We start from the raw sequence: 27746 nt of genomic DNA on the forward strand, positions 1-27746 counted from the left end.
TGCCTGCCCAGCATTCCTTTTCTCTGTCCCCACAGGGAGCCAGCACACCCTCTTGCTCTAGCTCCTTGCCTGTATGGCTGACGGGGAAAGGTCATTCTAGGGCTGCTGAACAGATCCAGCCACATCTCATGTTTCTCATAGGATCACCTGAATGAGCAGCATAGGGTCTACCTTCAGGGTGAGAATTACCCTTCAGACCTGACCCAGAAGGATAGAATACACAGATCATCAAGATTTACAAAAACATAGGTGATTAATGCCCATTGATACCAATAGCACCATCAATGACAAGCCCATTGGGAAGACTTTTTTTAAAACAAAGTTAACTTTATTACATTAATTTTACACAGTAAAAGAATATGAAGTGCAGACTTGTCTAAATTCTCTTGCTGATTCTCTTGAAGACAATGTCACCCAATGTCATGGTCTGAAAGTTAAAAAAAAAAATCACAAAATGTTCATCTGATGTTGAATTGTAAAAGGTAATTAAGGCCACAAACTCATCCCAAATATGCTAGCATAGGAAACAACTCAAAGATTTCTCTGTTTTCTGTAAGATCTGAGGAAGAGTTGGCAATCTTTCCTAAAAATCGCATGCCAGGTCTTTTCACTTCACTTCCTCAGGTGGAAAGTTGTCCTGCCTTTTAGTGAATTCCTTTCTATATTGATGGCTGTTAGAGCAAGACCATCCAAATGAGTCCAGTCCAATCCAATTTCCCAAAGTTTCATTGAGTACCTACTTATGTACCAAACACATGCTGAGGGGCAAGAACACATGTACATAAAAATACGCAGGCACCTAGCCTGGAACATAGTAGGTAGTGCAAAATTTTCCTCCCAAAGAGCTGTGAAGCAAACAAAAGCATTGGATTCATTGGATTCATCCGTTTTTTGAGTTTTTGTTCCTTTCTCCGCCCCCCCCCCCCGCCCCCGCCCCCCGCCCCTGCCTCCCACTAGTTCTCTTGAAAAAGTCTGTGACAATGATGTGGGTTAATGTCATCAGGGTTACAAAGGAGCCCCTTAGCTTAGTTTCAGCAGCAATGGAATGGAATAAAAAGAGCTAGGTTTGAACCCTGGTTCTACAGCTCATTAGCTGGATGACTTTGGACAGGTCAACCTATTTATTAAATCCCTCATCCTGCCTCCCTCCCAGCAGAGGGCAAGATTAGGGGAAAATATCAAAAGCATATCAAGGCAGAAATAAAGGCTATCAAAGTACTTTGGCCAGGACTGAGTCCAGGACAAACTCATCTCCCTCCACCCTGCTGGTATCTTCCTGCTGTGCTATGAATGTGCCCTGCAGGGGTGGGAACAGCATGTTTCCTTGTTGACCTTCACACTCTACCTAATTTAGGGATTTTCCCACTTGAATAAGGAGGAGAGTGACAGACTCCTTGGGTAGTGTTCTGCCTTCTGTTACTCCCCAAGCACATCCTGGGAGCAAAGAAGATCCAGAGGAACACAGCTGTAGGAGAAACACTGTACTATTCACCCCAAAATCATGGACATGGCCAACAATCAGGCATCAAGAATGATTACACAAGTGGAGTGTGCCACTCTTATAAGCTGCCATAAAATTGCTATGAATATGATTCTCCTTGTCAATGCCTGTGAGCAAGTCCTATGGCTACAACCTTGTGGAGACTGAAAAGGGTGGGTCATGCCGGTAGCTCTGCAGGACCTTGTATCTCCTGCTACCAAGCACCTCTCTTACCCCATCCTATTTGGGTATGAGTGAAGAAAGAGGGATAGCAATGAGGAGAGAAGGAAGAGGGGGAAGTTGAAGTGGTTGACCTTGGCATGGAAAGTGGGGATGGATGAGCAGCCTGAAGAAAATCGGGAGAGGTGGGGAAGTACCAACTGGGGGCCAGTGCCAACACCTGTGGAGTCTTTGGCAAATTAAAAAAAGGTACCCCTTCCGCAAGATACTGTACTTCTATCTGTTGGAAAACTATCCAAATACATCTTGTTAGAACAAGATGGTTGGGGCACCTGGGTGGCTCATTTAGTTGAGTGTCTGGCTCTTGGCTTTGGCTGAGGCCATGATCTCAGGGTTGTGGGATCAAACCCCACATAGGGCTCCACACTCAGCACGGAGTCTGCTTGGGATTCTCTCCCTCTCCCTCTGTCTCTCTTCCCCCTACTCTCTCACTTGCTTGCTCTCAAAATAAATAAATAAATGGATAATTAAAAAAAAAACCTAGATGGTTAACCAGTATCCACCTCAAGATCGTAATAAATACACATAACATCTACAATGGGAGTGGCTCCCTCTAGGATTATGCAGTGTGCAACTGTGGATGACAGCCCTGTGTGACAGGTCCCACTCAGGGAACCCTCGTTTTGCCTTTCCCTATTTGTTGCTTCAGTTTCCCCACTTAGAAAATTCAGGGTTGTTGGGAGGATAGAGATAATGTATGTAAACTGCTTGGTATATCATGGGTCCTCAGTAAGTGGTAGCAGAAGTTGACCACAGGAAAGGTGGTAGGAGAGCTGCACCTCACCCTTTACCTCTCCCTCCCATCAAGCACTGGGAGCCACAAGCTCAGAGTGCCAACTTACATTGGTGATCACATCGCCATTGAGTTCGGTCACAGACTTGATGCCTTTGAAAGTTGCCACCAGCTTATTGTCACCTTCCATCTGAACCACTGCCTGCAGAAGAGAAGAGATGAGCTGTGAGGAAAAGTCTGGGGAGACAGCAGAACCCTTGCCAGTGACACTGGCTCCCCTGACTGGGTCCTGGTTTACAACAGCCAAGCCACTCACATCCCCCAGTCTCATGGCTATAAAGATGGGAGGTGCATTTAAAAGCTAAAGACAATGTCAGGGCTTCTTTTATCAAATTTTTAATGTATGGTATGTGAACTAGAAATGAGCATAGAATACCTAAGCGGTCTCAAATACAGGCACTAAGATAAAATTGGTAAAATCTCCAAACTGGGAGATGGAGGTAGAAGCAAAATTCTAAATATTGGCCAGTTGGAAGAACATCTATTTAGCTTTGATGTATTTTCCTTCCAGCACATTTTTATTCTCTATTGTGGTCTCTTTCTCAAGCTTTATGCATCCAGGAAGAGACAACAGAAACCCAGCAGGAAACAGAAGTCCCTGGCCAAGGTTAACAATGTGCCTCCATGATGCACAATTGGAGAAGGTCGGTGGTAAAACCCATGATGGGCTACCCCTTACTATGGGCATAACAAGAGAATTTCCCACCTAAAATTTATCACAGATTTCCTGACCTGTAATGTTATATCTGGAGAAACAGAAATAAGAAGCTGTCATAAAAGATAAAAAGAGGGCAGCCCCAGTGGCGCAGTGGTTTGGTGCCACCTGCAGCCTGGGGTGTGATCCTGGAGACCCAGGATCGAGTCCCACATCGGGCTCCCTGCATGGAGCCTGCTTCTCCCTCTGCCTGTGTCTCTGCCTCTCTCTCTCTCTCTCTCTGTGTCTATGAATAAATAAATAAAATCTTAAAAAAAAGAAAGAGAGAGATAAAAAGACCAACATGCTGAGGCCAAAGCACAAAGTTGTTTGGAGGGGGAGGGATGAAGATGGCTGCTCTTGGCTTTGGCTGTGCTAGGTGTGTGGAGTTTCCCAGGGAGGAAGAGAAGTCTCTAGGGAGAGGTATCCCACTGCCTGGATCTTTCTGCCATCACCTTCTGGCCATTCCCACAGTGCACACCCACCTCTCATTGCACACACCCTGAGCCACAGCCCAGCAGAGTGATGCCACCCGGCCCATTGCCTTCAGTCAGGGAAGAGGGGCTATGCCCATTGTACAGATGAGGCAACTGAGGCCAGGGGCTCAGTGACCTCTGAAGGCTTGGCCTGAGGACCTGCCTGGGGCCTTGGTATTCTGCTATTCTTGATGTTGCCAGCAGCTACAGGCTCAGCAAAGCAAGTTTACTTTGGGCTCAAGGATGATGTCACAGCTCTGTTTAGGGTTTTTCACAGACTCCTGCTTGTCCACTGGTGGGCCTGAGAGAACCTGCGCCTGGTCCCCCCACATCCTCCACACGAGAAAGCCCAGGTTCCTGGGGCCAGAGAACCCAGGCAGTCATAGGAAAACTGGAAGGGCCTCCCAAGAGCTTCTTCCCTAGAGCTGTCTTGGTCTCTGGCTCCCATCCCAGAAGTGGAGTCACAGACAAGGTATCTGTGGTGGGAACTGTGAGGAGAGAGTCTGGTAGGATGAAGCCCTGGGGCCAGGCTCCAGAAGCAGAGGGTGGCATAAGGGAGCAGCTCCTACCTTGACCTTCTCTCCAGTCATGGTCTCCAACTCACACTCTTCCCCCAAGGTGAACTCATTCTGGATCACTTTGGAACCAGTGGTGATGGTGAGCTTGAAGTGCTTCCCATTCTGCACGATTTCTGACACCCCCTTGAGGTCCTTCCCCTTCTGGATGAGTTCATCAGGCAGACCTGGTGAAAACCATTTGAGGTTCAGAGATGAGCAGAGGTGGGAGCTGCAAGGCAGTGGTCACAGAGAAACTTTGTGGTGTGGAGTCAAACGGGGAGGTGCTGTGTATCCCCAGAAGCCAGAGGCAGGTACCGAGTCCCGTGAACAACATGGGCTTTGACCTCTGAGAGGAAAGGTCAATGAGAAGTCACGCATGTGCCCTAAAGAACCTTTCCTCTAGTGAGTGCCCTGGTTCTCGCTTGCTCTGCTATCTCATGCCAGACTTTATTCTGAGTGTCAGTGTTTCATTCCACACCCAGAGTGACCACACAGTTTGAGGTCCAGCCATGCCTGGACAACACGGGCCAGCCAGAACTGTGCCCCGCAAGTCTCCAGCTACCCATTCGTGCCTCGACCTCTGCTGTCAAGGCTCTTGAGGAAGGTGCAGTGGGAGTCCCTTGCCCTGGGACAGAACTTTACACATTTCAAGGCACCTCTACCCTGTTGAAGTGAAGTCTACACACGTTGGCAGTGGGGGTAGAGGGTCCTATGGCCCAGGTAAGGGATTTGAAACAGAGATGGTGTGACACCCTATAGAAGAGCCTAGCTCTCTGCTAGCCCTGAAGGTCCTCTTCTCTCTGCCTTTGCTGTCTTCCCCACACTTTTCCCTTTTGTCACCCTTCTGTGTCACATCGCCCCTTTCTTCATAGGGTTCCCTCTACCTGGAGTATGCTCCCCTTTACCAGTCCCCTGGCGGACACTTGTTCATCTGCCAAGGCCCAGCCAAGGTTCACCTTTGCCACCACCAAGCCTTCTATCCATGCCTTTCCATGAGCACCTCATCCTCTGCACATGATTCTGGGGGGTGCAGAGGATTAAAATGGGGTCTCTGGAACCAGCATCCAGTCCACTTCATATCCCAATGCAAATGCTTCCTACCTGCGTGACTTTGGTTAGGATTACTTAATTTTTCTAGGCTTCAGTTGTCTTGACTGTGAAATGGGGAAAAAATTAGTATTCAACTCAGAGATTTTTGGTGAGGACTCATTGGGTTATTCCATATTAAGAGCTTACTTAGCACAGTGCTTGGTAGTGAGTCAGTGCTCAGTACATGTTAGGGGATACTTTATTGTATTTGTCTCTTCTCTTTTTCTCTCTCTAAACTGTGACTTGGAAATGTGGCTCATTGTTATCTGTCTCCCTGGTATCCATCCAGCACAGTACTCAGCATGTAGTTGGCCTTGAATCAACATTTGTCAGAAAAATGAATGAGTGAGTGAGTGAGGTATCAGCAGAGATTGCTACAATCCAGATCAGACTCTAGTTCAGTGCTCTTTCCACTTGCCTATGGAGTGACCTTGTCCAGTGACCAATAGCATAAGCTGCAAATGACTGCGAAAGTCATATCCATAACGTAGCCTCTGGGCTGTGCAAAGCCTGAAACTTTCCTTCTATCCTAGCATCGAGACTGGTTAGCCACCGCCAGTAGGGCCAGACTCTCACCTGCCAGGACAACCCAGCCTTGGTGTCCACCCCAGTACTCACCGACTGCCTTCATGAAGGCCTCAAAGTTTTCTTGGCTCTGCAGTTGGTACTTGCCGGAGAAGTTCATGGTGGCAACACAGCTCCCTCCACAGTGGACCTGCAGCTCTGCTGGCTGGGCTGCCCAGTGTGAGCTGATTTATAGGGGGCTCCTTCCGCTTTGAATGTTGGCCATAGGTCAGCAGCTGCCGACTCCTTTATGGCCAGGTTCAAACATTAACTGCTAAGAGCAATGGTCAGCAATAAAAAAACAGGATGGGCACAGCGGAGGTTTGCTCTAATTCAGCAAACATTAATGGATGTCAATCAAGTGCAAAGCCCTAAGTCCCTGCAGCCTATAATATGCCAATCCTCCACGAGATGTGCCTGTGCATGTGTGTATGCATACATATCTGTACACACATCTGTATGTGCCTATGTGGTAGACAGGTATGCATATATACATATGTGTGTGCATATATATGTGTGTATACTTAGATTTAGACACACAGAAAAATACCAAAGAATCCCTTTCAACTCAAAACTCTACCATATTTTCATAACCTTATGATCTCTTCCATCTTCATCATGACACAAACTTTATTTTTACAAAGCTTCATAAGCTCCTAGAGCTATTTTGTATTCTGGGAATCCTCTTGATAGTTACAAGCTCTGCACTGTCCACTTCAGTCTCCAGTGAAAAGTGTTAAGCAAAGTGCCACATACTGAAGGGCAGGTGGGAACAATGGAAACTTGATGTGTGGAAATTGAGCTAAATTTTATTTGGCAGAGAATGGGAGGGAGAGAGAAGGCAGGTAGCACCTGCTGGGCTGACTGAACACGTCAGGGGGCCTCTGCCCCATGTTTGCTTTCTCATTACACCCTCCACCCTTCCCTCACCCTTCACCCATTCACCTCCTCTATAAATCCTCTGTGCTCAGGGATTTATGTTCCCAATCCTACTGGGATTATTTCTCTATGTATTCTTTTTCATTTCTTCCTTTGTATTTCCAATCCCTGGCACCTAGTAGGTATCCATGATAGGTCAGTAAATAAAAACCATCAAAAGATAATGAGGCCACAGATCTTCTTGTTAAAAGGAAAATAAGATATATGGAGAATTAGGTTGGCACATCCCCTCACATCACTGAATCATTGGGGCCGGGCAGCTAGGATCAGAGTGTGTGTGTGTGTGTGTGTGTGTGTGCGCATGTGTGTGCATGTGTGTGTCTAACCAGGCACAGATGAGGCCCCAGTGTGAGAGGACGTGAATAGGGCTGGCAACATGTGACCTTGGGCCCAAGAGCCAGCTACTCTCTTCCTGTCCCTATCCATTCTTTCTCCTTCCTCTGCATTCCTGTTCCACCATTCCAACCTGCACCAGGGGAGATGGTAGCCAGCGCTTTCTGTTTCCTGGAGGTACTCTGTCCTGCCAGGGGACCCTGTCTGTTCTCACTTGCAGCACAATCAGCAGGATGACTACACACTTAGCTACCAACTGTCTGGACTACGGGAGCATCTGATCTGGAAGCCCGGCAGGCCTCAGGTTCTTGTTGTATAGGAGTCATTGACATTGTAGGAAGACAAGCCTGAAGGGCACAGTGCTAACATAAGCGTGTCAGCCCACTAGAGGCATGCTCTGGCATCTCCAATCCCCTCACAATCCTCTCCCAAACTTCCAGAATTTGGACATGTTGATCCAATAAAGCACCTGAGAAGTCCTCCCATCCACCCATGTGCTCAATGTCAAAGCCCTCCTCTGACATCCTCATCAGGTGGTGTTAGCATATGCCCTGCCATGGAGGGATAACTCCCTTCTGAGTGTTATGCCCAGAGGGCACTGGTTGATGGCAGTCATGCAGATCCTAGCACCAGTAAACCTCTTCCTCCAGTGCAGAGGGGTGCTCCACTTTGCCCTCTCTGCTCGGGCCTCCTCTGAGTGCCTGGGAACAATGTGCTTTCCAGGCTGCATGTCAGGATGATCCCTGGAGAATGCTAAGCAGGCTTGTAAGCCCAGAACTCACAGCCATTTTTAGGCACCACCAATGCCCTAGCACCCAGCTGGAGGTGGCAGAGTGGCTCAAAGGATAACAGTCATGTCTTGTTCTGAATCTTGACTATGGACCTTTTAATGTATCTCATAGTATTGCAGGTACCCATAAGATCCAAATCTCTTCCAAATGGGACAATGATTTTTTTTAAGATTATTTATTTGTTTGTTTATTTGAGAGAGAGAAGGGGCAGAGGAAAGAATTCTAAGCACACTCCCAAGCGGAGGTCAAAGCCTGATATAGGGCTCAACCTCATGACCAAAGATCATGACCTGAGCCAGAGTCAGATGCTCAACTGACTGAGCCATCCAGGGGTTCCAGGGGCAATGACTTTTTATTTTATATATGTATATGTAAGGAAGTGAAAAATTCATTATCTTAAAAATTGGCAATGGAATTCTCTTGGAAAGGAAACTGTGTGTATGTGTAAATGGCTAGAGAAGCTGCTTGGGAGAGAAAATGAGTGAAACCCAAGGTCTATGATGAGCAAGGGTTGTGGAACCCTTGGTGGAAAGGGCTGGCAACATGTGACCTTGGGCCCAAGAGCCAGCTCCTCTCTTCCCGTCCCTGGTAGAAAAGGCCTGCTGGGCTGTGCGGGATGCCGGGGAGGACTTTTTCTCCCACCTGGATGTCAGGGAAAGGAAAGAGAGCAGTAGAGCAGGCAGGAAGAAGGGGAATCAGCGAGTGGGTGTGAGGTGATGGTGCACGAAGGCACCCCCGCTGGCGGTAAGGCATGAAAGGCTTCCAGGAAACCTCATGTTGAATTTGAAGCTACTCATTTGCCGTAGTGAATCCCCATCCATCTTTCTTTAATTCCCTCTCCAACCACCTCAGATGCTTCAGTAAAAGGTAATTCATAAATCAATACATGTGCAAATGGAAAATGATGAAGGGCTGAGTTTCATTTATGGGTTGATGTCACAGAGATGAGATAGTACACCTCAAACAGTATAGATCTTCTCGACTTACAAAGGATTTTTGTGCCAATAAACCCATTGTTCTGAAAATATCATGAGTCAAATATACATCTACTATACCTAACTTACTGAACATCATAGCTTAGCCTAGCCTAGCTTACGTGTACTCGGGACACTTATTTTAGCCTACATTTGGGCAAAATCATCTAAAGCAAAGCCTATTATATAATATGTATTGACTATCTCATGTAATTTATTGACTACTGTACTGAAAGTGAAAAACAGAAAGTTTGCATGGGTACAGAATGTGTATTGATTGTTTGCTCTTGTGATCATGTGGCTGATGGAGCCAAGGCTTGCAGTGGCTGTCCAGCATCGCAAGAGGTGATTGTACTGCATATCACTAGCCTAGGAAAAAAATCAAAATTCACAAAGTATGGGTTCTACTGAATGAGTACCACTTTCACACCATCATAAACTCAAAAATCCTAAATTGAACATAAGTCAGGGACTTAGTGGGACACAGGATGTTTATGGGAGAACAGTCCCCCTAAGGATCTCTAAAAATCTTAGTGAGGACTCTGGAAGAATTCAAGTGAATTTTACCCAAATCCTAGACTGCCATGTGATCCGAGATGGTATCTGAGTGCTGTTGGCTAGTATCCACAGGCTGATACTAGTGTGTGTCTGTCTAATGACCACAATGGCCGAGTGCTGGATTAAATTCAAGTCATATCTAAGACCACACCCACTCCTCCTCACCCACCACCTATCCAAAGAACTTTTCAAACACTTATCAGGGAATAAATCAGTAGAAACTTGAGTATGGGAGCCCTTAAAACCAATGAAGTAATCAGTAAGGAAATGCCCACAATGAGGCCATTAACCCCCCTCCTTGTGGCCATTAAGTGCATCTACTGGCCGTGGTGCCCTGGATACACCATGCTTTCTCATGCAGCCACTGCCTGCACAGAATCTCTTCTCAGATAAAGCGGTACCTGGGTCCACATCCAGATACTCTTTCCCTGGTCACGGATGTCACATGACACACCCCTAAGGGCTATTCTCTGGGCTCTGAGGTGGAGAGTGGGAAGAAAGGTCATGAATTTTTCTCCTTAGGCCAAGTTAACACCCATCCCAGAGCCCTTGCAGGAAGACTCGGGTGAAAACACCTTTTCTGATGCCTGAGGAAGAGCAAGTCTGAGAGCTGACTCCCTCCAGACCCTTCTCCTTGGCCCAGCACAACTTGCCTACCCAGTCCAGGCAGTACTTGGGCACGATTCACTTGGGCTGGTCAATAGGCTGGCACAGTGCTGAAGACTGCCAGCTCTCACAGCAAATGGTTAGCCTGACAGACATGATGCAAGGATTTCCTGTCTCTGCAGAACCCCAGGTGGGGCCTTCTTGGGCAACCTGCAATGACCTCCTTTGGGCCAGATGTGTGTGTGTGTGTGTGTGTGTGTGTGTGTGTGTGTGTGAGTCTTAAGGCCAAGGAGGTAGTGGCTGTTTCAAAATTTAACACTTGCAAGTAGTTTTCCATAAAATTAGAAGAGGGTAATGACATCTCCTGCCCACAAGCTAAGCAAACACAAGAAGAGATAAGCTTAATTGCAATGACAAAGTTCAAGTGGCTTTCAAGAAAAAAAAAAAAAAAAAGACTCTCCCTTCATGGGAAGAGTTATCAATTCCCAAACTGTAATGCCTCCCCAGTTCCCACTAGACATCCCCTCTCCTTGTGCTCCCTACTCAGATGAGCAGTATGGAGGTGGGGAAGAAGAGGTGCCATGCCTCTTGGTGACCAGAATATGACTGGCATCCATTTGAGGTCAGGCACCTCTACAGTTGTATCTGATCCCAGGGTGTCTGCAGTGCCATCTTGCCCATGTCCTGGGTACCTCCCAGAGGTACCCTGAGCTGCCCATATTTCTGCTAGAGAAAAGACTGTAGCGAGGGAGGACTTTGCTTTTGGCCCAGATTTCTCTACCTGCCCTGTGATCCTGAACAAATCACTCAGCCTTACTGAGCCTCCACTTCTTTACCTGTTAAATGATTGTGGCATCCTCTTGCCTATGAATGCACTGTGTGAAGCTCCTATCAGAGGGGATCAGAGGACTTTACATTGGCTTTTGCCAGGTGTCCCAGAAATATCTCTAGACCAGGACCAATTTTTATGTTTATCTCTTGGCCTGGGGACAAGCTTCTTCCCATCTCCTTTGGGCTGCTGGGTAGTGTCTTCTATCCCCATACACTAAGATACACTGGCCTATCAGGCATCTCACTTCCCCCTTTGTGTTTTCTATAGTTCCTGAGGCCTCATCTCCTGCTCCTGAGGGCATGGAAATCCATACTCCTGGCCACCTGGACCTATTTCCAGGTCTGGAGATCAGCCCAGGCACCCCAGCCTAATCTCAATGCTTACTGCTCCTTCTATTCCCTCTGTGCTCCTGGAACCTGTGGGGTTTTCTTTCTTTTCTCCTTGTGACCTCAGCTATATACCTGAAAAACTGTTAAGGTTCAACCTGCGCATTTTAGCCATGCTGAGGGAAGAGCTTGCATTAGCTTGCATTAGTTGACCGTGTTGTAGGTCCTAAAAGTCTTGTGTTCTTATTATGTGCCATTTTAAATACTTTTGGTGGAATTTCAGGATGTACAATCTTCAACAAAAAACTTTATTTTTTTTTTAAGATTTTACTTATTTATTCATGAGAGACACAGTGAGAAAGAGATGCAGAGACACAGGCAGAGGGAGAAGCAGGCTCCATGCAGGGAGCCCGACATGGGACTCCATCCTGGGTCTCCAGGACCAGGCCCTGGGCTGAAGGCGGCACTAAACCGCTGAGCCACCTGGGCTGCCCAACAAAAAACTTTAAAAAACATTCTTAAGCTTTGCTTTTCATGTGCTTAGTCAATGTCTTTGATCATTGAATTTCCTTAAAGAACCTCCTCTAAACAACTATCCAATACCTAGAATGGAATCTGCCTTTAAATCACCAAATATCTGGGGCTCCTGAATGGCTCAGTCGGTTAAGTGTCTGCCTTTGGCTCAGGTCATAATCCCAGGGTCCTGGGATTAAGCCCCGCATTAAACCCTGCATTGAGCCCCCCCACATTGAGCCTCTACATTGAGCCCCCAACCCACACCAACAGGCTCCTTGCTCAGCAGGGAGTCTGCTTCTCTCTCTCCCTCTGCCTGCCACTCCTCCTGCTTGTTCTTTCTCTGTCAAATAAATAAATCAAATTTTTAAAAATCAAAATAAAGCCATCCAGTATCCTTGGCATTTTTCGAAGTCTGCCAGCTTGAAGAACCCAATGGGGGGCAAAAGTGAAAATATGATAAACAGTGTGGGTGGTGATTTGCACTGTAAAAAAGAATCATGCTGCACAGATTGCCCTGAAAAGTCTACTCAACAAAATGTCCTTTTACAAATAACTTTCTTGTAGAAAGTAAGGCCTTCCTATAAGTTATTTTAAGGACCCTTGTGAGTTCTCCTTTACTGTGACACAGCAGAGTGGAAAATCCTGTGGATAACGTGGCAGGCAGTGGGGATGATTTGCAGGCTGATGCAATCAAGAAAGAACTCAAAACTTATCTGTAAGGCTGGTTTATAAGGCTCCGATTTTGGCTGCAAAGCTAATAGTGCTTGCCTGTCCTGTATCCCTGTGTCCGTGTGTCCCTTGCCCTCTGAGGTTGAAAGCTAGCCCAGTTGGCCTCAAAGTCAGTCTGACACTTCAAAGAGAACTCTCTTCCAAGCAATCTTGGCCAATCTGTCACCCCCACCTTACAACCCTGCATTCTTTAGAGCTATGACTCATCAGCTCTTCAGAGCCAGAATGGCCACTCCACTGACATCCCTCAAGGCTCAGCTCCACATTCCATCTCCATACAACCCCCCTGAGATCTCTGCTTTCTCTGCTCTCCTAGACTAATGTCCTTGGTGGTAATTTCTATTCTGTTCTATTAATTTCATTAATTCCATTATATTAATAGTGATAAAGCAACAGCTTCTATTAACTGAACACTTCATAGGTGCTTTTTCTGTACTATCTTATCACATTCTCAAAACAATATTATAAGGTATTATTATTCCTATTTTCAGATGAGAAAACTAAGGTATGAAAAGTTTACTAACATTTCCATTTTTGCAAATAGGAAGTTGCCAAATAGGAGAATGAACCCAGTCTGTTGGACTCCAAAGTTTATGTTTTTTGACCTTTATTATTTCCTATTATAATTTTTTAAGACTTTATTTATTTGAGAGAGAGAGCATAAGAGAGACAGAGAGAGAACGAGAGAACATGAGCAATGGGGAAGGGTAGAGAGAGAAGCAGACTCAACCCCAGAACCCTGGAATCATGACCTGAGGTGAAGGCAGACACTTAACTGACCGAGCCACCCAGGCTCCCCATATATTCTAAAAATTCTTCTAAACCAGTTTAGCATTGCACTTTTCATGGAGTACGTGTCTAGAAAATGTTAATAGGACAATAGTCCAGATGCTGTTGACCTCTTGAGTCATTCATGGTTGGCTTACTGTTGGCTCAGAAATGTCCTCTTACTCTAGACCAAATAACCTGACAGTCCACATGCATGAAGAGAGAACTCAAAGAAATAGAAGATCCTGAGGTAGCTGCTGAGCCCTTGTGTTCAGTAGAGGTGCAGTGCAAAGCATATTTCACTAAATTCTAATTCTTTAAAGTTAGGATCTGCAATTCTTCCTGTATTCAATTTACTGGGATATCCCATATGTGTCACCTGGGAAGCACACACCTTGTGCTCCATGGTGATCATGCACGTCATTCTGTACCCTCCTCCAAGGTAGCCTTTTCCCACCTTCTATCCCAACAAAGCCACAGGCATCAGATGATTTATCTACATCTCTAGTATTCACTCAACAAACATGCTCTGACTTACTGTGTGAAATTTGTGGAATGGGGGGTTTTGAATCTGCAAAGGAACTCACTGTACTGTAGGGAGCATGATGAGAGCTAAAGCTCACTTTAACCAGGATGAAGTTTGAATAAAACTTCAAAATGTAGGGAATAATTGAATTAAGAGTATGAAAGAATTTTCTGCTCAGGGAAGGAGGGAAGATGCTTTCATGAATAGAGAACAAAGCATGCAAAGCCATGGAAAAAAGCCTGTTGTGAACAAAGCATGAGGTTCTGGGAGGAAGAATAGAGAGGAGGAGGGGAGAGTTTCTGTAGGGGACCTAGGGATGGAAGCCAGAAAGGGAGGCTGCAGCTAGATGGTAAAGGGGAAGCTGCATTGTATCCCCAGATGACAGCGTATAATAATACCCAGAATGGGGGTATGTCTCAGCACAGCATGTGATTTTAGATGGTACCTGGATGAACACTTTTATATTAATATATTAATATCAATAGTTACTTGTTGAGTCTAATACATATTAGAAAAATATACACCAACTTATGACATCCTAGATGTTTTTTTTTTTTTTTAAGATTTATTTATTTATTTTATCAGAGAGAGAGAGAGAGAGGCAGAGACACAGGAAGAGGAAGAAGCAGGCTCCATGCCAGGAGCCTGACATGGGACTCGATCCTGGGACTCGATCCTGGGACTCGATCCCTGGACTCCAGGATCGTGGCCTGGGCCAAAGGCAGGCGCTAAACCGCAGAGCCACCCAGGGATCCCCGACATCCTAGATGTTATTGCTTAGGACAAAGGTTAGTTGTTATTTTAGGAGTAACTTAGAGAAAAATAGTACATAACTAATAGGGCAGGAGTCTAGGACAGAAACAGAAATTGCCTTGGGCATTTCAAATGAGGAAATTTAATATAGGGGATTGGTCACTGAGCTGTTGGAAGAGCTGGACCAGCAAAAAGAAGGGGATTTGAGGCTATTAATGCCCCTAGGCTGGGTTCCAGGGGTCTACACTTGCTTCTACAGTGTTGGAGGTTGCTGGTGCCTTCAGTTCTGGATGCAGTAAAGCGGTGCTACCTTGCCTTAGGCTTGAACCCCCGAGAGGGGCCACCCCCAGGCAGGCTGCTGGAATCTAGAGTCACTGCACTCCTGTTGGCATACCAACAACCACTCGAATTTTCAGCAACAGCGGCTACAAAGATCATCTCCTTCTTCTGACTTCCACTCTCCTGGCTGCTTGGCTGATCGGCAGGCCCGACGTCCTAACAGGAAGCAGCTGGCAAAGGAGTTCAGAAAATGTAATTGGTAGACTCCAAGTCCCTAAAATACAGAGCGAGTGGTAAGTGAGGGCAAGGGGCTACAGACACAGGCAAAAAACTGGCACAAGGACCCCTGAAGATATGACAAAAAGAAAGAGTGAAGCTGATATGCTAGTGACAGCATTTTGGATATTGCCATACTGGGTGATGGACGGTCAACAAAAGTTTTAAGCAGAAGAGAGGTGTGATTGTGGTTTTGGAAGATTACTCTGGAGGCAGCAGGAAAGCCTGGCTGGATACTGAGAGACCTGGGAGGTGGATAAATGGGTTAGGGAACTCTTGCAAAAATTCTGGGAAGAGACAAGGAGGACCTGATCTTGGGAGGAGTCAGGCTGGTATGAATTGGAGCGCTGTTATGCAACTGTAACTAAGAGCATTTGGGGGTCCACTGTAGGCACATGGGTGGGTGGAGAGAGGAGCTATAGACACTCACAATGGCACGGCTGCAGACCCAGCACGTCCTGCCCCCACGTCCTTGCTGTTACAGCTAATACGACCTGAACACTCACTGTTACCAGGCACACTTATGTGAATTATCTGTTGTGCAACACGTTAAAATCCATTTTAGGGATGAACACTCTGAGACATAGAGAATTTAGGGAACTTAAGCACTTCACAGGTGAGAAGCAGAGGAAAAAGTCAGAATTCAAACCATGGAGTCTGGCTCACAGCCTAGACCCTAGACCCATCAACACAAGATGAGGAATCTGACTCTATCGTATTTCTCAGGTGCATCCTAATTCACAGGGACCCACCTACACTCACCAACTTCATAGGAAACTTGAATAGAAATCAGGGCAGAAGGATCTATCAATATTAAAACTGTTCTGATCTTCTCCTTCTTAATACTGGATCTGGGAGTGAGTCCACTCAGGAGGAACCATGTTAAATCTTTCATTGGGATGTTTCCCATAAATGTTCTCTAAACATTTGGGACTGCCTCACAATAAATGGTACCTCACCAAATTCTCTGCAGTTTTTGAGGCTACCAAGGTCTCCAAGAGTGGTAGGTTTCAAGACATAAGCCTGAGGGAGCAGCCCGGGTGGCTCAGTGGTTTAGCACTGCCTTCAGCCCAGGGCCTGATCCTGGAGACCAGGGATCAAGTCCCATGTCAGGCTCCCTGCATGGAGCCTGCTTCTCCCTCTGCCTCTTTCTTTGTGTGTCTCTCATGAATAAACAAATAAAATCTTAAAAAAAAAAATAAGACTGAAGTATTCTACAGCACTGTCAACAAGCATGGAGACACCCAACACTCCATTTGGTCTGAGGGTAAAGGGAAAAATCTTGGGGCTTCCTGAATTTTTGTCTCTTCTCTTATACCTCAAACTCTAGTTGAATTATTAAATTTTAAATTTTGTGGAGATTTGATTAAGAAGTAAAATTCTCACAAATCACATAAACAAAAAATTTTCACCTGCTTACTTTTAGTCTATTGATCTATGGCTGGGAGGATTTTGATTTTTAGGAAATGATAATCATAATATTAACTCAGGAGCACAATGATACAACTGGAGGGTTTAGGTTTGTAATGGCATTTCTATTTCTTTTCTTTTGTTTGTTACTTGTAACTTTCTTGAGAGTGGGGACTGTTGTTCTTATGGGTATCTTTAGAGCTTAGCAAAGTCCCCAAGAGTAGAAAGCTCTCAGGACCTGCTTGTGGGATGGTCAAGAGTAACAGATGAGAATAAAATAAATGCGGGGCACCTGGGTGGCTCAGTCAGTTGGGTGTCCAGCTCTTTGTTTCAGCGCAGGTTATGATCTCAAGGTTGTGAGATCAAGCCCCATGTCAAGCCCCACATCAGGTTCTGCACTCATTGCAGAATCTGCCTGAGATTCTTTCTCCCTTTCTCTCTGCCCCTCCCCCTAATGGGGAAATAAATAGATAGATAGATAGATAGATAGATAGATAGATAGATAGATAGATAGAATCTTGTTGAGAAAGGAATAAAACCAATTCCACAAACTTTGTCTATAAGTGACAACTCTTCTGGCATTTGCCTCCTGGCAGGATCTTCAATTCCACAGGGAACAAATGCCTTACAGAGAGTGGAGATGTAATTAGAGATCTATGCGAAAGGGTATCAGGTCTGCTGAAGCAATATCCTTATAAATATTTCTTTTTTTTAAAGATTCTATTTATTTATTCATGAGAGACAGAGAGAGGCAGAGACACAGGCAGAGGGAGAAGTAGGCTCCCTCTGGGGAGCCTGATATGGGACTTGATCCCAGGACTGTGGGATCATGCCCTGAATCAAAGGCAGACTGCTCAACCACTGAGCCACCCAGGCATCCCCTTGTAAACATTTCATTGAAACGCTAAAGCCCACCACCCTTGGAAAATAGCATGGAGAAGTTACTGGATTCCATGATGTGGGCAGAGCTCATGACATGCACACTGGCCATTGGGAGGAGGGAATCACCCCATCTGCTGACAGGTGTGTGTGTGTGTCAGGGATAGGTACATTTTTAGTCACATGTCCAGCTCTGGCCCAAGTTTCTCCTTTGACCAAAGCTCTTGACAATTTGGTTAAATTTCAACTAAACATTATTTGACTAAACGACCCCCTTTGTAACTCAGAGCCCTGGAGTCTGTCAGCTTTCTTTGGCTGTCTTTGCTGAAAATAGCTCTAATAGGAGTTGTTTTCCAAGGTCAGGGCAATGTTTTCCAAGGAAACCCTGGTGTCTTGAGAAAAGGCAGCATTGGCCATGATAAGTGGGATTCAAACCTTTATTAGAAAGGTGTATGGGCCTGAATGGGACCAGTCAGATGTCTCAAATCATTTACTTGACTCCTTTTCTAAATAGACCCAAGTGGACAAACTCTAGACCCTGGTTTTGATTGATATTTTTCATCATAGTTAGGGAATTGATTCATAGAGAATTCAAATCACCAAAGATTAGAATAAAATGCCAAACCATAATCTGCACAACACAACTCAGCAGGACTTGTGCATTCCCAAGCACCCATTCCCAGGCACAATGCATACTACTACTCCCACTTCATCCAGAGAAAACCGAGATCCAGAGATGGAAAGTGTGATGCTACACAGCTAGGAAACAGCAGAGAAGGCAGCCCTTCTGGGAGCCAGGCTATAAGTATCTCCTCTACACTGAAGACTCCTCTCTTCACATTTTCATTCTAAATGCAAAACAACTTTGTATTTAATGAAGTATGCATACAGAATTTGGAAATTTCTCTTTTAGTTCATCACCAGCAATTTTAGCCACAAGACCAGTGACCCAGAGAAATCAGTGCCTGGCACATTGCAGGTGCTAAAGAACTATTGAGTGAGTGAGTGAGTGAATGAATGAACAAATGAAGTGTTATTGCTGTTTCAGAAGCCCCCCTGCTGCAACAGCAACACTCCACAGCCTTCCCTATAAGCTTGGCTTAGGCCCAGGCTGAGCCCAGGCAGAAGCTGCCCAGGGAGGGGCAGACTCCGTGGCTCTCAGGGCCTGGTCTACCCAAGTCACTACTGCTTCTCAACCACTGAAGCTCACTTGGCTGGTGCTCTCAGAGCTGTGCTGAGTGCCAGGCCCCTGCCCACTCCCTGCACTGGGCCTCTATGGCACCAAGTGGCTTTCAATCTTGTGGCACACAAGCGACACACACTGCCCTACCCGGTTTGGGCAGTGTAAGCCATTTCTTACATTTCTTTCCTGCATATCAGGACCAAGTGATGGGTGCCACATAATCATAGAAAGAAGCTTGAATCCATGTTATAAGAGAAAAGGGGAAAAAAACAAGGAAACTTCTGCACTTCATGAGTAAAGTGTGGCCCTTGACTCTGCTGATAAGGTTGAATGTGTTGCTGGAAGCCTGTTTGAGCACCCTGGAATCTCCTCAAGGTGCACCCTTTACTACCTTTTCCACACCCTTTGGAAACCCCCCACCTGTCCTGCAAGTTAACAATCATCCAGCCTCTCCATTCAAATCTCCATCAGAGATCACTGCATCCCAGCTTAAGGAGACCACTCTGGCCCTCAAAGGAATATAACAAGATGACCTCGAATTGTACCTTGAACCATTCACAGACTCAGACTGCAACCTGTACAATTTATTGCTGCCAATTTTCTTCAGGGATCCTTGAGGAAGGCACCTGCTTCTTACTTCCACCTCTGCTCCCAATCTTTAATGGACATGAGAAATAGGCAGTGCCACCAGTTGAAAAGAGTGTAGGATTTGTAGTCAGGTATCACAGATTCTTGGCTACACCATCCTGCAGGTGCATCCATCAGCTTCTCTGATCATAATTTTCCCATTTGTAGAATAAGAAGCAAATTACTTATTCACTCATTCAACAAATATTTATCAAGCATTTACCTCGTGCTAGGACTTTGCTCAACCAAGATATTAACAAGTTGTGGCCATTGTCCATGAGAAGTTGCCAGAACTTTGATCCTCCCAGGAGCACTGGCTGGCTGTACCTTGCCTTTTCTGAGAGGATTAATAGAGATTATTCATGTAGATATCTTCATAAAGGACAAGCGTGAAGGATCCTGGGAGCTGGAAGCACCTCCTTAATACCTGGGATGCTATGAAGGAGTTGAAGGTATAGGAATAGGGAGCTGGGGATTAAGCCACTCACTCAACCTTCCTGAAGTCTCTTACCTCTATGTTAAAATATGGAGCTAAATATACTATAGAGATCTGACTGTCTAGACTCTGCTTTTGTGGATGATTGTAAGAGGCCAAAAACATTAAGAGATTGACCCAAAATTCCAGTGCTCTTGTATGGGAGTTGGTATTCAAACCTTACGCACTTGACTCCAGGTCAGAAATGTTTTCCCTACACCGTGTTTAGTAATGTAGTCCACACTATTGATTGTTTCCTAACACCTTCTTTGCTAATGAAACTTAAACCATGTTCAGATGGTACTTTACTTTCTCTTTCTTGGAGCTCTGTGCATTTCTGGTAAATCAAGAACTTTCTATACCTATGTCTGTATCTGTATCAATCTACAGAGAATTTTCATCCTTATAATATTGAGTCATCCTATCAAATGCACATCCTCTTAAATTCTTTAATAGAGTTTAAAAATGTTTTAATTTCCCCATGGAGGTATCCAATGTTTTATAAAGTCAATTCCTAGATGCTTTGTGATTTTTGCTGATATTGGAGATGTGATTATATTTTTGAATTGATTATTGCTGGTATACCTAAATGTTTTTGTTTTTGTTGTTGACAGAAATCTGGCAACCTTGTTGAACTATTATATACCAAGAGATTAATTTTTTAACAGCTCTATCGAAGTGTAGTTGATATACAATAAACTGCACATATTTAAAATGTACAATTTGATAAGTCTGACATATGTATGAACCCCTAAAACCATCACTACAATCAAGACAAAGAAGGATTTGTCACAGTCCAGGGTTTCCTCATGGTCTGCTGTGATTCTTCCCCTCACTCCTTGCCATCCAACTGCCTGCATTCCTAAACAACCACTGATCTGTTTTCTGTCACTGGGTTAGTTTGAATTTTCTAGAGTTTTGTATAAATGCAATCATGCCATTTATATTCTTTTTTTGTCTGACATTTAATTTAGTATAATCATGTCATACTATAAATAACAGAAAACCAAAACCAAAGACAAAGAAGGCATAATCTCAGAATAAATTGACAATCTTATTCTGCTATGTTACATAACCTGTTATTATGTAATATGGACTATTGAGGCTAGGAACGAGCAGAGGAGGACAGTAGGCAGATATGGGACATAGGTATCTTGAGCGAGTCTCACATCCTTCTACATACAGCGAGTCTCACATCCTTCTACATACAGCGAGTCTCACATCCTTCCACATACAGCCTCTCTTCCAGGCTGAGAGGATGATGAACAATGGTTAGGAGTTCTGTGCAAGCACGCATGTCCCTGTGGGTGGCTCACAACTGTAGTGACCCTTAGTTTCCTCTTCCTATCTAAACCTTGGCCCTGTGACCATTGACCAGCTGGCCACGTGCCACAGATTCAATTAATCTCATTGAGATTAGGGAAGCATCAGGAGCCAATGGCTCCTTTGATTATGCCTGAAATGGTCTGAACTCAGCACTCAATCTAGAGGCCTTCAATGGCACTAGATAATAGGCAGAACTGTACCCTGGCTTGTCTGGATGAAAGGTCTTGTCAGGCATGACAAAGGTGACTCAAGACCTTTGGGGCTCATATCTGCACAGGTTGTCCTACCCCTTCTCAGTGCATCTGAGCCCACGAACTGGACGAAGAATGAGTGTCATGACCATTATCAAAATTGTTTTTTATCTAGAAAGACCACTTTTTTCTAGGATCTGAAAGAGAAGTGTAGGGCTGGGGCCACTTCCCCAAGCTGATTTATCTTTCTTAGAGTCAATTTTTTATTAAATGCAATTCTTCTGAGACGTTCTACTATCTTATAACCCTGGATCTCCTTGGTCCCTCATCATTCCCAAGAGACTTAGCTGCTGGTGTCTTGGTCAAGGTAGGGGAGATTTCTATCTGCTAAATTAGTGACCCTTCAATCCCATGGCTCTTCAATCCCATGAAATGCAGTGTGAAGTGCTCATTCAATGCATGAGACCACCCATGGGTTAGGACTAAAGTTGCTGTCTGGGTGGGAGTCCTGCCCTCTCTACCCAGCCAGCCTACCAATAGTCTCCAGAATCTAGATCAGCTTGAACATCAGAGCTGAAGGGGACATGTCCTTGAAGAATGCTCCTTCCAAAAGATTGTAACCAAAAATCTAAGGGACTTCTAATGGGCTAGGAACACCCTGAATTGTCTGCAAAGTATACTGTATTTTTCTGATAACACTTTCATTAGATTCTCAACCTTCACCTCTCAAAAAGTTGAAGAAGCTTTGATCTAATGCAATCCCTTGATAAGATGGGGAAACAGAGAAGTGAAGTAGTTGGCTCAACACCCCACAGGTAGGAGAAGTGGGCCTGAAAGAGAATTTGGGGCTTGGCTCCATTCTGCTTTCTATCCCTTAGAATTTAGAGCAGAAGTACTCAAAGCAGTCCTCTGAACCACTTTTTAAAAAAGATTTTATTTATTTATTCATGAGAGACCCAGAGAGAGAGGCAGAGATAAAAGCAGAGGGAGAAGCAGGCTCCCTGTGGGGAGCCTGATGTGGGACTCGATTCCAGGACCCTGGGAAAGGCAGATGCCCTGAGCCAAAGGCAGATGCTCAACCACTGAGCCACCTAGGAGTCCTCCTCTGAACCACTTTGTATCAAGCTTAGCATTTGGATGTCTAGGCCTGCCTCAGACCTGCTCAGTCAGAGGGTTGGGCCAGGAGTTTAGCAAGCTCCCTCAGGGTTTTAGAGCACACTAAAGTTTAAGAGTCCTGGACCATCCTACGGGTGCCTGGGTGGCTCAGTCAGTTAAGTGCCCAACTCTTTATCTTAGCTGAGTTTTGATGTCAGGGCCATGAATTCAAGCCCCAGATTGGGCTCCATGTGGGTGTGCAACCTACTTTAAGAAAAAAGAAAGAAAAAGAAAACATTAAAAACCACATCTATACAGTAAGGTAGTAAGATAACTGCAACCACTTCCAATTCCTTTGGCTTTCTTTTCTTGGCATTTCCCCCCACATTTCTAAATAACATTGTTTTATGATCTTTCCTTCCTTCTTTCATCCTTCTTCTCTCCTTTTTTTAGCTATAGATACTATCAACTAAGTTATTATCATGGGTGATTAGAATCATATGACTTGTTTGGTGGTCTCCAGGGGCCCATCTGGGCTCACCTCTGCCATCTTTCTGGTAGGGGAATGTTCTAGATACATAACTGACCTATGCCATTTCACATGCCACAATAAGTCCAACCTCCCCTCTCCTGAAGGGAGTGGCCCATGGTCTGTGCTCTATATTCCCTGCTGCCTTTAACTGCTGCTCTGAACCCTCAAGAAACCTAGGAATCCCTCATAAACCTTCTCTCCAGACACATGTGGGTAAGAGAGGAGATCCTTTTTTCCTCCTGGGTTGCAATGCCAACCAGCTGCCTCTCTGCCACCTGCTCTTCAACTTCAGTGTCAGCTTCATTCCTCTGTCTGCACTCTTTTCCCTCTATATCATTTCCTCAACTCATGAGGAGTTGATAGAACTGTCCATAATTTTTTCATGTGTTGTTCTTCCATTTGTGTTAAATTGTTTAAAAAAGATCATTCCTCTATAAAGGCACTTGGTTGTGTCATATCCTTTGCTTCCCCACTTGTCATTTGTCTGCAAGGTTGAGACCACTATAGTCCCCTTCAACTCTCCACCCTCATGTAGTGCTTTTGCATCTAGCAAATGCCTAATGCATGTTCATTGAATGAATAACTTTGCCTTGTAAAATATCTGCTGATATTCTTTAAAATACAGTTTCCCTAAAGTTACAAAACACAGAGACAATAGTGGCTTAGTTAATAAGAAATGAGAATTATGGGGCACCTGGGTGGCTTAGTTGGGTACAATCGGTCATAATCCCTGGGTCCTGGGATGGAGCCCTGAACCCTGCATTGGGCTCTCTGCTCAGCAGGGAGGCTGCTCCTCCCTCTCCTTCTTCCTGCCACTCCTCCTGCTTGTGCTCTCTCTTCTCTCTCTCTCTGCCCCCCCCCCCCCCCCCCCCCCCCCCCCCCCCCCGCCACCAGGTCAAGTGAATGAATAAAATCTTAAAAAAAAAGAAAAGAAAAGAAAAAAGAAATGAGAACTTTAATCCCACAAGAAGGAGATTACTGGAAATAAATCAAGTGACCTTGGAGATGAGACTTTCAACTCTGGTTTTACATCCATAAACTATCAGGGAAGGTCCGACTTATCTTCTAACATATCACAAACATTTCACAATAGCTGCTTTCCAGTCATCATCTACTTAGAGAAGATGGGAGTAAAAGCCACGGACTATGGTGCCAACTGAAGATCATGAAAAAAATTAAGTATAACGTCACCAATGTGTACACTTGGTGCCTGGCCAGGAGGCAGGGAGGACATACTAAGAAAAGATCATTCCCATGAAAATTCCAGTTTACCAATTTTCTAGGAAAACATGGAACAGGGATTTCAGTCTACTATGGAGATCAATACTCTACCATTTGCTTGATTTTTCAATCCTTTGGGCACATGAATATATATATGCCATATGCAATTTAATGAATTAAAGTAAAAATAAAATGTGAATCCTATTGCTGCTCCCAGGCACTCAACACTACTCCCACTCGGCCCACCTGCAGGATAAACCACAACCCGATCTGCTGCTGACTGCAATAAAGCAGTTTAGCTGTGGCAGCGCTTTTGGCCCAATACTGCCATCTAGCGGCACTGAATGGAGGCACTATGGTTTATGCTGGAACCACATATCAGAGAAAGATGGCCCTGGGGTCTTGGCACCAGCTAAGAGAGAAGGGAGCCACAGGCTCTGTATCAGACAACTTCCTGCCTGTGGGTAAAAAGAAGCCCTATTCTGTTCTACTATATCTGCAAAACTGAGTCACAGAGGCTGCACCTCTTCCATGAGGCCTTAGGTGTGATCCTGAGCCCCATCTCTCTGTGCTGAGCCAGGCTTGGCCTTGCTTCCCTTAGAGAACTCCTCAGCTGGACTGTGCATGTCTCTCTCCCTCTGCTCCCCAGAATGTATGTTCCTGAAGGACAGAAATCTTGTTTCATGTCTAGAGCCTGGCCTAGTACCTGCTATTTTGTAGGTGCACAATATATATGGAATATAATTATATATCATACATCAGATGTATAATTATATATAAGTAATAAAATAAAAATGAATGAATGACAGAGTAAATATCTATCACCTTTGTAAGGTCAGCTCCAAGAGAATGAGACATCTACTCCTCTTTTTTTTAATGTTTTTTTTTAAATTTTTATTTATGATAGTCACACAGAGAGAGAGAGAGACAGAGACAGAGAGAAAAGCAGGCCCCATGCACTGGGAGCCTGACGTGGGATTCGATCCCAGGTCTCCAGGATCGCACCCTGGGCCAAAGGCAGGTGCTAAACTGCTGTGCCACCCAAGGATCCCCATATCTACTCCTCTTAAATCATTTTCTAAATGCAGTGGATGCTGTGATGCTCTGCCCATCTCCTCCTTTAGGAAGAAAGAGCCTCTTCCTCAGCTGCTGGGAACTGCAAAAAGAAGCTGTTCAGCCCACAGCCTTCTTTGAGGTTGGTATTAGCTAGAGATACAACTGTAGACACTGATTGTACTGTCACACCTCCTTCTGGGGCAGTCATATCCAATAACTCACCAACATGGGAGTGCAGAGGCCCACATTCACATTCAATTCCTGAAGATGCTGGTGGTGTTTCTAAGGTCTGCTCCCAGGGGTCTCTGCCTCTTTCAGCAGAAAGTTACTCAAGCCCTGAGTAACTTGTCCCATTTCTACACTTGGGGAAACATGCTGCTCTCTCCTCCTCTGATACAGCTTGAGGTACATGTGGTTGAGTGTCCCCACTCCTTTTCTTACTCCGTTCAGGCAAGCTCAGCTCAGTGGCATATATTTTTAAAAAGTAGCCTGTATTGTAAACTTTATCTACAGGAACAGGCAATGGGCCAGATTTTGCCCATGGGCCATAGTTTGCTGATCCCTGTTCTAGATGGTCAGCATCTGCTCCCATCTTTGGCTTAATCTACCACTAGCCTGCCCAACTCATATTCTCTTAACTTCCAGTGATCCGTGTCCTATGTCATCTCAGGTTGTTCTGTGTGACCCAGACCTGTGTCAACCTGAAGCTCACCTGTAGTTCCCTATTCATCTGAAGTAATCAATACTATGCTGATCTTACCCCATTTTGCCTCTCTCAAATTTGTTGAAAACCATATGTAACCACACTCAAGGTCACATTAGTCATTAAAGAGAGTCAACTGTTTTTTCTTATCCATGGCAAGGTGATGATGAGAACCTTGGTAGGAAGGAAAGGTATCAGGGTACAAAGAGGGACAGGCATCCCCATCACTGTGGTCAATGTTTCCTTCCTCCTTAAGCAAGTATTTTATTGAGCATGTATCGCATGACAGGGACTGTGCTGAACACTGGGGATAAATCAGGAGGATAGAACAGAACTATTCCCTGCTCTTCTAGGAGCTTCCAATATGGTGAGGAGAAACCAATGGCCCTCTACAGTGTCTGGTGGTGATAAGTTTATGCAGATTAATAAAGCAAGATAGGGGGATAACGAACCATTGCTTTAGGCTGAGTGATTATGGAAGCCCTTTCTAATTTGGAGACCATGGAGCAGAGACCTGGCTGCATCAGGCCAGAAGACCTCTTTAGAAAGAGCATTCTGGGCAGAGGGAAAAGCAAATGTAAAGCCCCTAGTTGCTATGTTTGTTTGTGTGGGGGAGCTGTTGAGTGCCATTGTAGCTGGAGCAGAGAGAGTAAAAGGGAGCATGCAGGAGAGGGGGCTAGAATTGCATACTCCTCTATTTCTCACTGCCCGTGAAAAGGAACCATTGCTCATTTTTTCCCCTAAATATGAACCCATGAACGATGCCATGCTCTGTATTAAAATTTCGGTAGCCCATGCCTGAGCTTCTGGGCTAGACGTTTTTCAGGTGTCTGAACAAGGGCCATTTGCAAACACTGCATTGCAAGCATTATTTTGTGTCACTCTTCCTCACCACCTGCTAGAGGATATCCTTAAAGAGCTCCCTCTCTACCACTGCTCAAAACCTTCGACTATTTCTCCCCCTGCCACTTGCTACCTTTCTTCAAGACAGCTTGTTAGCGCATCACTCTTCTTGAGTTTCTTTATGACAATGGTCAAATGCAAAATATCTCTAAATATGTCAGCAGACCATTTGAATCAGACTCACCTGGGCCACTTGTTAAAAACAAAGATCCCTGGGCCCCTCCTACTGACCTGCTGGATTAGGAGCTTGGAGAGTGAGCCCAGGAATCTGCATTTTAAACAAACTTCCTACGTACTTGCTACTCAAGTAGCGAAGTGTAGTTCTCAGACCAGCAACATTGGTCTCACCTGGGAAGTTGCTAAAATGCAGAACCTCAGCCATATCCCAGATCTACTGAATTAGAGTCCACATTTTAAAAATCCTCAGGTGAAGATTTTGGGTGTTCAAGTTTGAGAAGCATAGGCCTAGTTAATATTTATATACCCTGGAGTGTAAGAACCCCTGATCTAATGCTATCAACAGGGGAAAGAAAGTATTCTTTGAACTTCAGTCTATGCAGATTTTCTAGTTCTCAATGCATTCACCTGCAAAAAAACGTGTTTTCATCCTGAAGCTTGACAATGTCCCTGCCGACCATTACTATCCAGGGACGGTTAGCTTGGTCACCAATTATGGAATTTCTTATCAGGCTCCAACCAACTTTGGCAGGTTGGCCTTTGCTAAATGCCTAACCAGTGACATGTGGTTGGCTGACAACTTAAGCAAGTCAATTTTGTTTTCTATGCATTTTATTCGTTCATTCAGTAAGCATGCATTCAATGCGGCCAGTAATCTTTTTGGTGCCTGGGCAAGAGAGTGGTGGACACAACACATAAGGTCTGTGTCCTCCGAGAGCTTCCATTAGGATAGAGAGGGGAGAAAACAACCAACAAGCTCAAGAATGTGATGCAGTAAGTGCCATGAAGACAATGGAACCCGGCCATAAGGCAGTGGCTGGGGAAAGGTGAGCTCTGAGGGTGTTCAAAGGCTGTTCTGAAGCAGTATC

General features: G+C 45.0%; 1 protein-coding gene across 1 annotated transcript; it reads right to left on the reverse strand.

Annotated features, from left to right (window-relative positions):
* Positions 1–306: 306 nt before the first annotated feature.
* FABP1 (fatty acid binding protein 1) lies at positions 307–6103 on the reverse strand. The gene is made up of 4 exons (XM_041755889.1): positions 5948–6103; positions 4253–4425; positions 2563–2655; positions 307–427 (listed from the first exon to the last, which is right to left on the reverse strand). Exons 1-4 carry the CDS (start codon positions 6012–6014, stop codon positions 377–379), a joined length of 384 nt encoding a protein of 127 aa, XP_041611823.1. The 5' UTR covers positions 6015–6103; the 3' UTR covers positions 307–376.
* Between the last annotated feature and the right edge of the window lie 21643 nt (positions 6104–27746).

The sequence above is a fragment of the Vulpes lagopus genome, chromosome 5, assembly GCF_018345385.1.
Source record: "Vulpes lagopus strain Blue_001 chromosome 5, ASM1834538v1, whole genome shotgun sequence".
Taxonomy (NCBI): domain Eukaryota; kingdom Metazoa; phylum Chordata; class Mammalia; order Carnivora; family Canidae; genus Vulpes; species Vulpes lagopus.

Bases quoted from the DNA above. Each gene is read 5' to 3' on its own strand.
- FABP1 (XM_041755889.1), bottom strand. From the start codon at position 6,014: ATGAACTTCTCCGGCAAGTACCAACTGCAGAGCCAAGAAAACTTTGAG. The intron at 4,426-5,947 runs GTGAGTACTGGG...GGTTTTCACCAG, and splicing joins GGCCTTCATGAAGGCAGTCG to GTCTGCCTGATGAACTCATC. The intron at 2,656-4,252 runs GTAGGAGCTGCT...TCTCTTCTGCAG, and splicing joins TGACTGGAGAGAAGGTCAAG to GCAGTGGTTCAGATGGAAGG.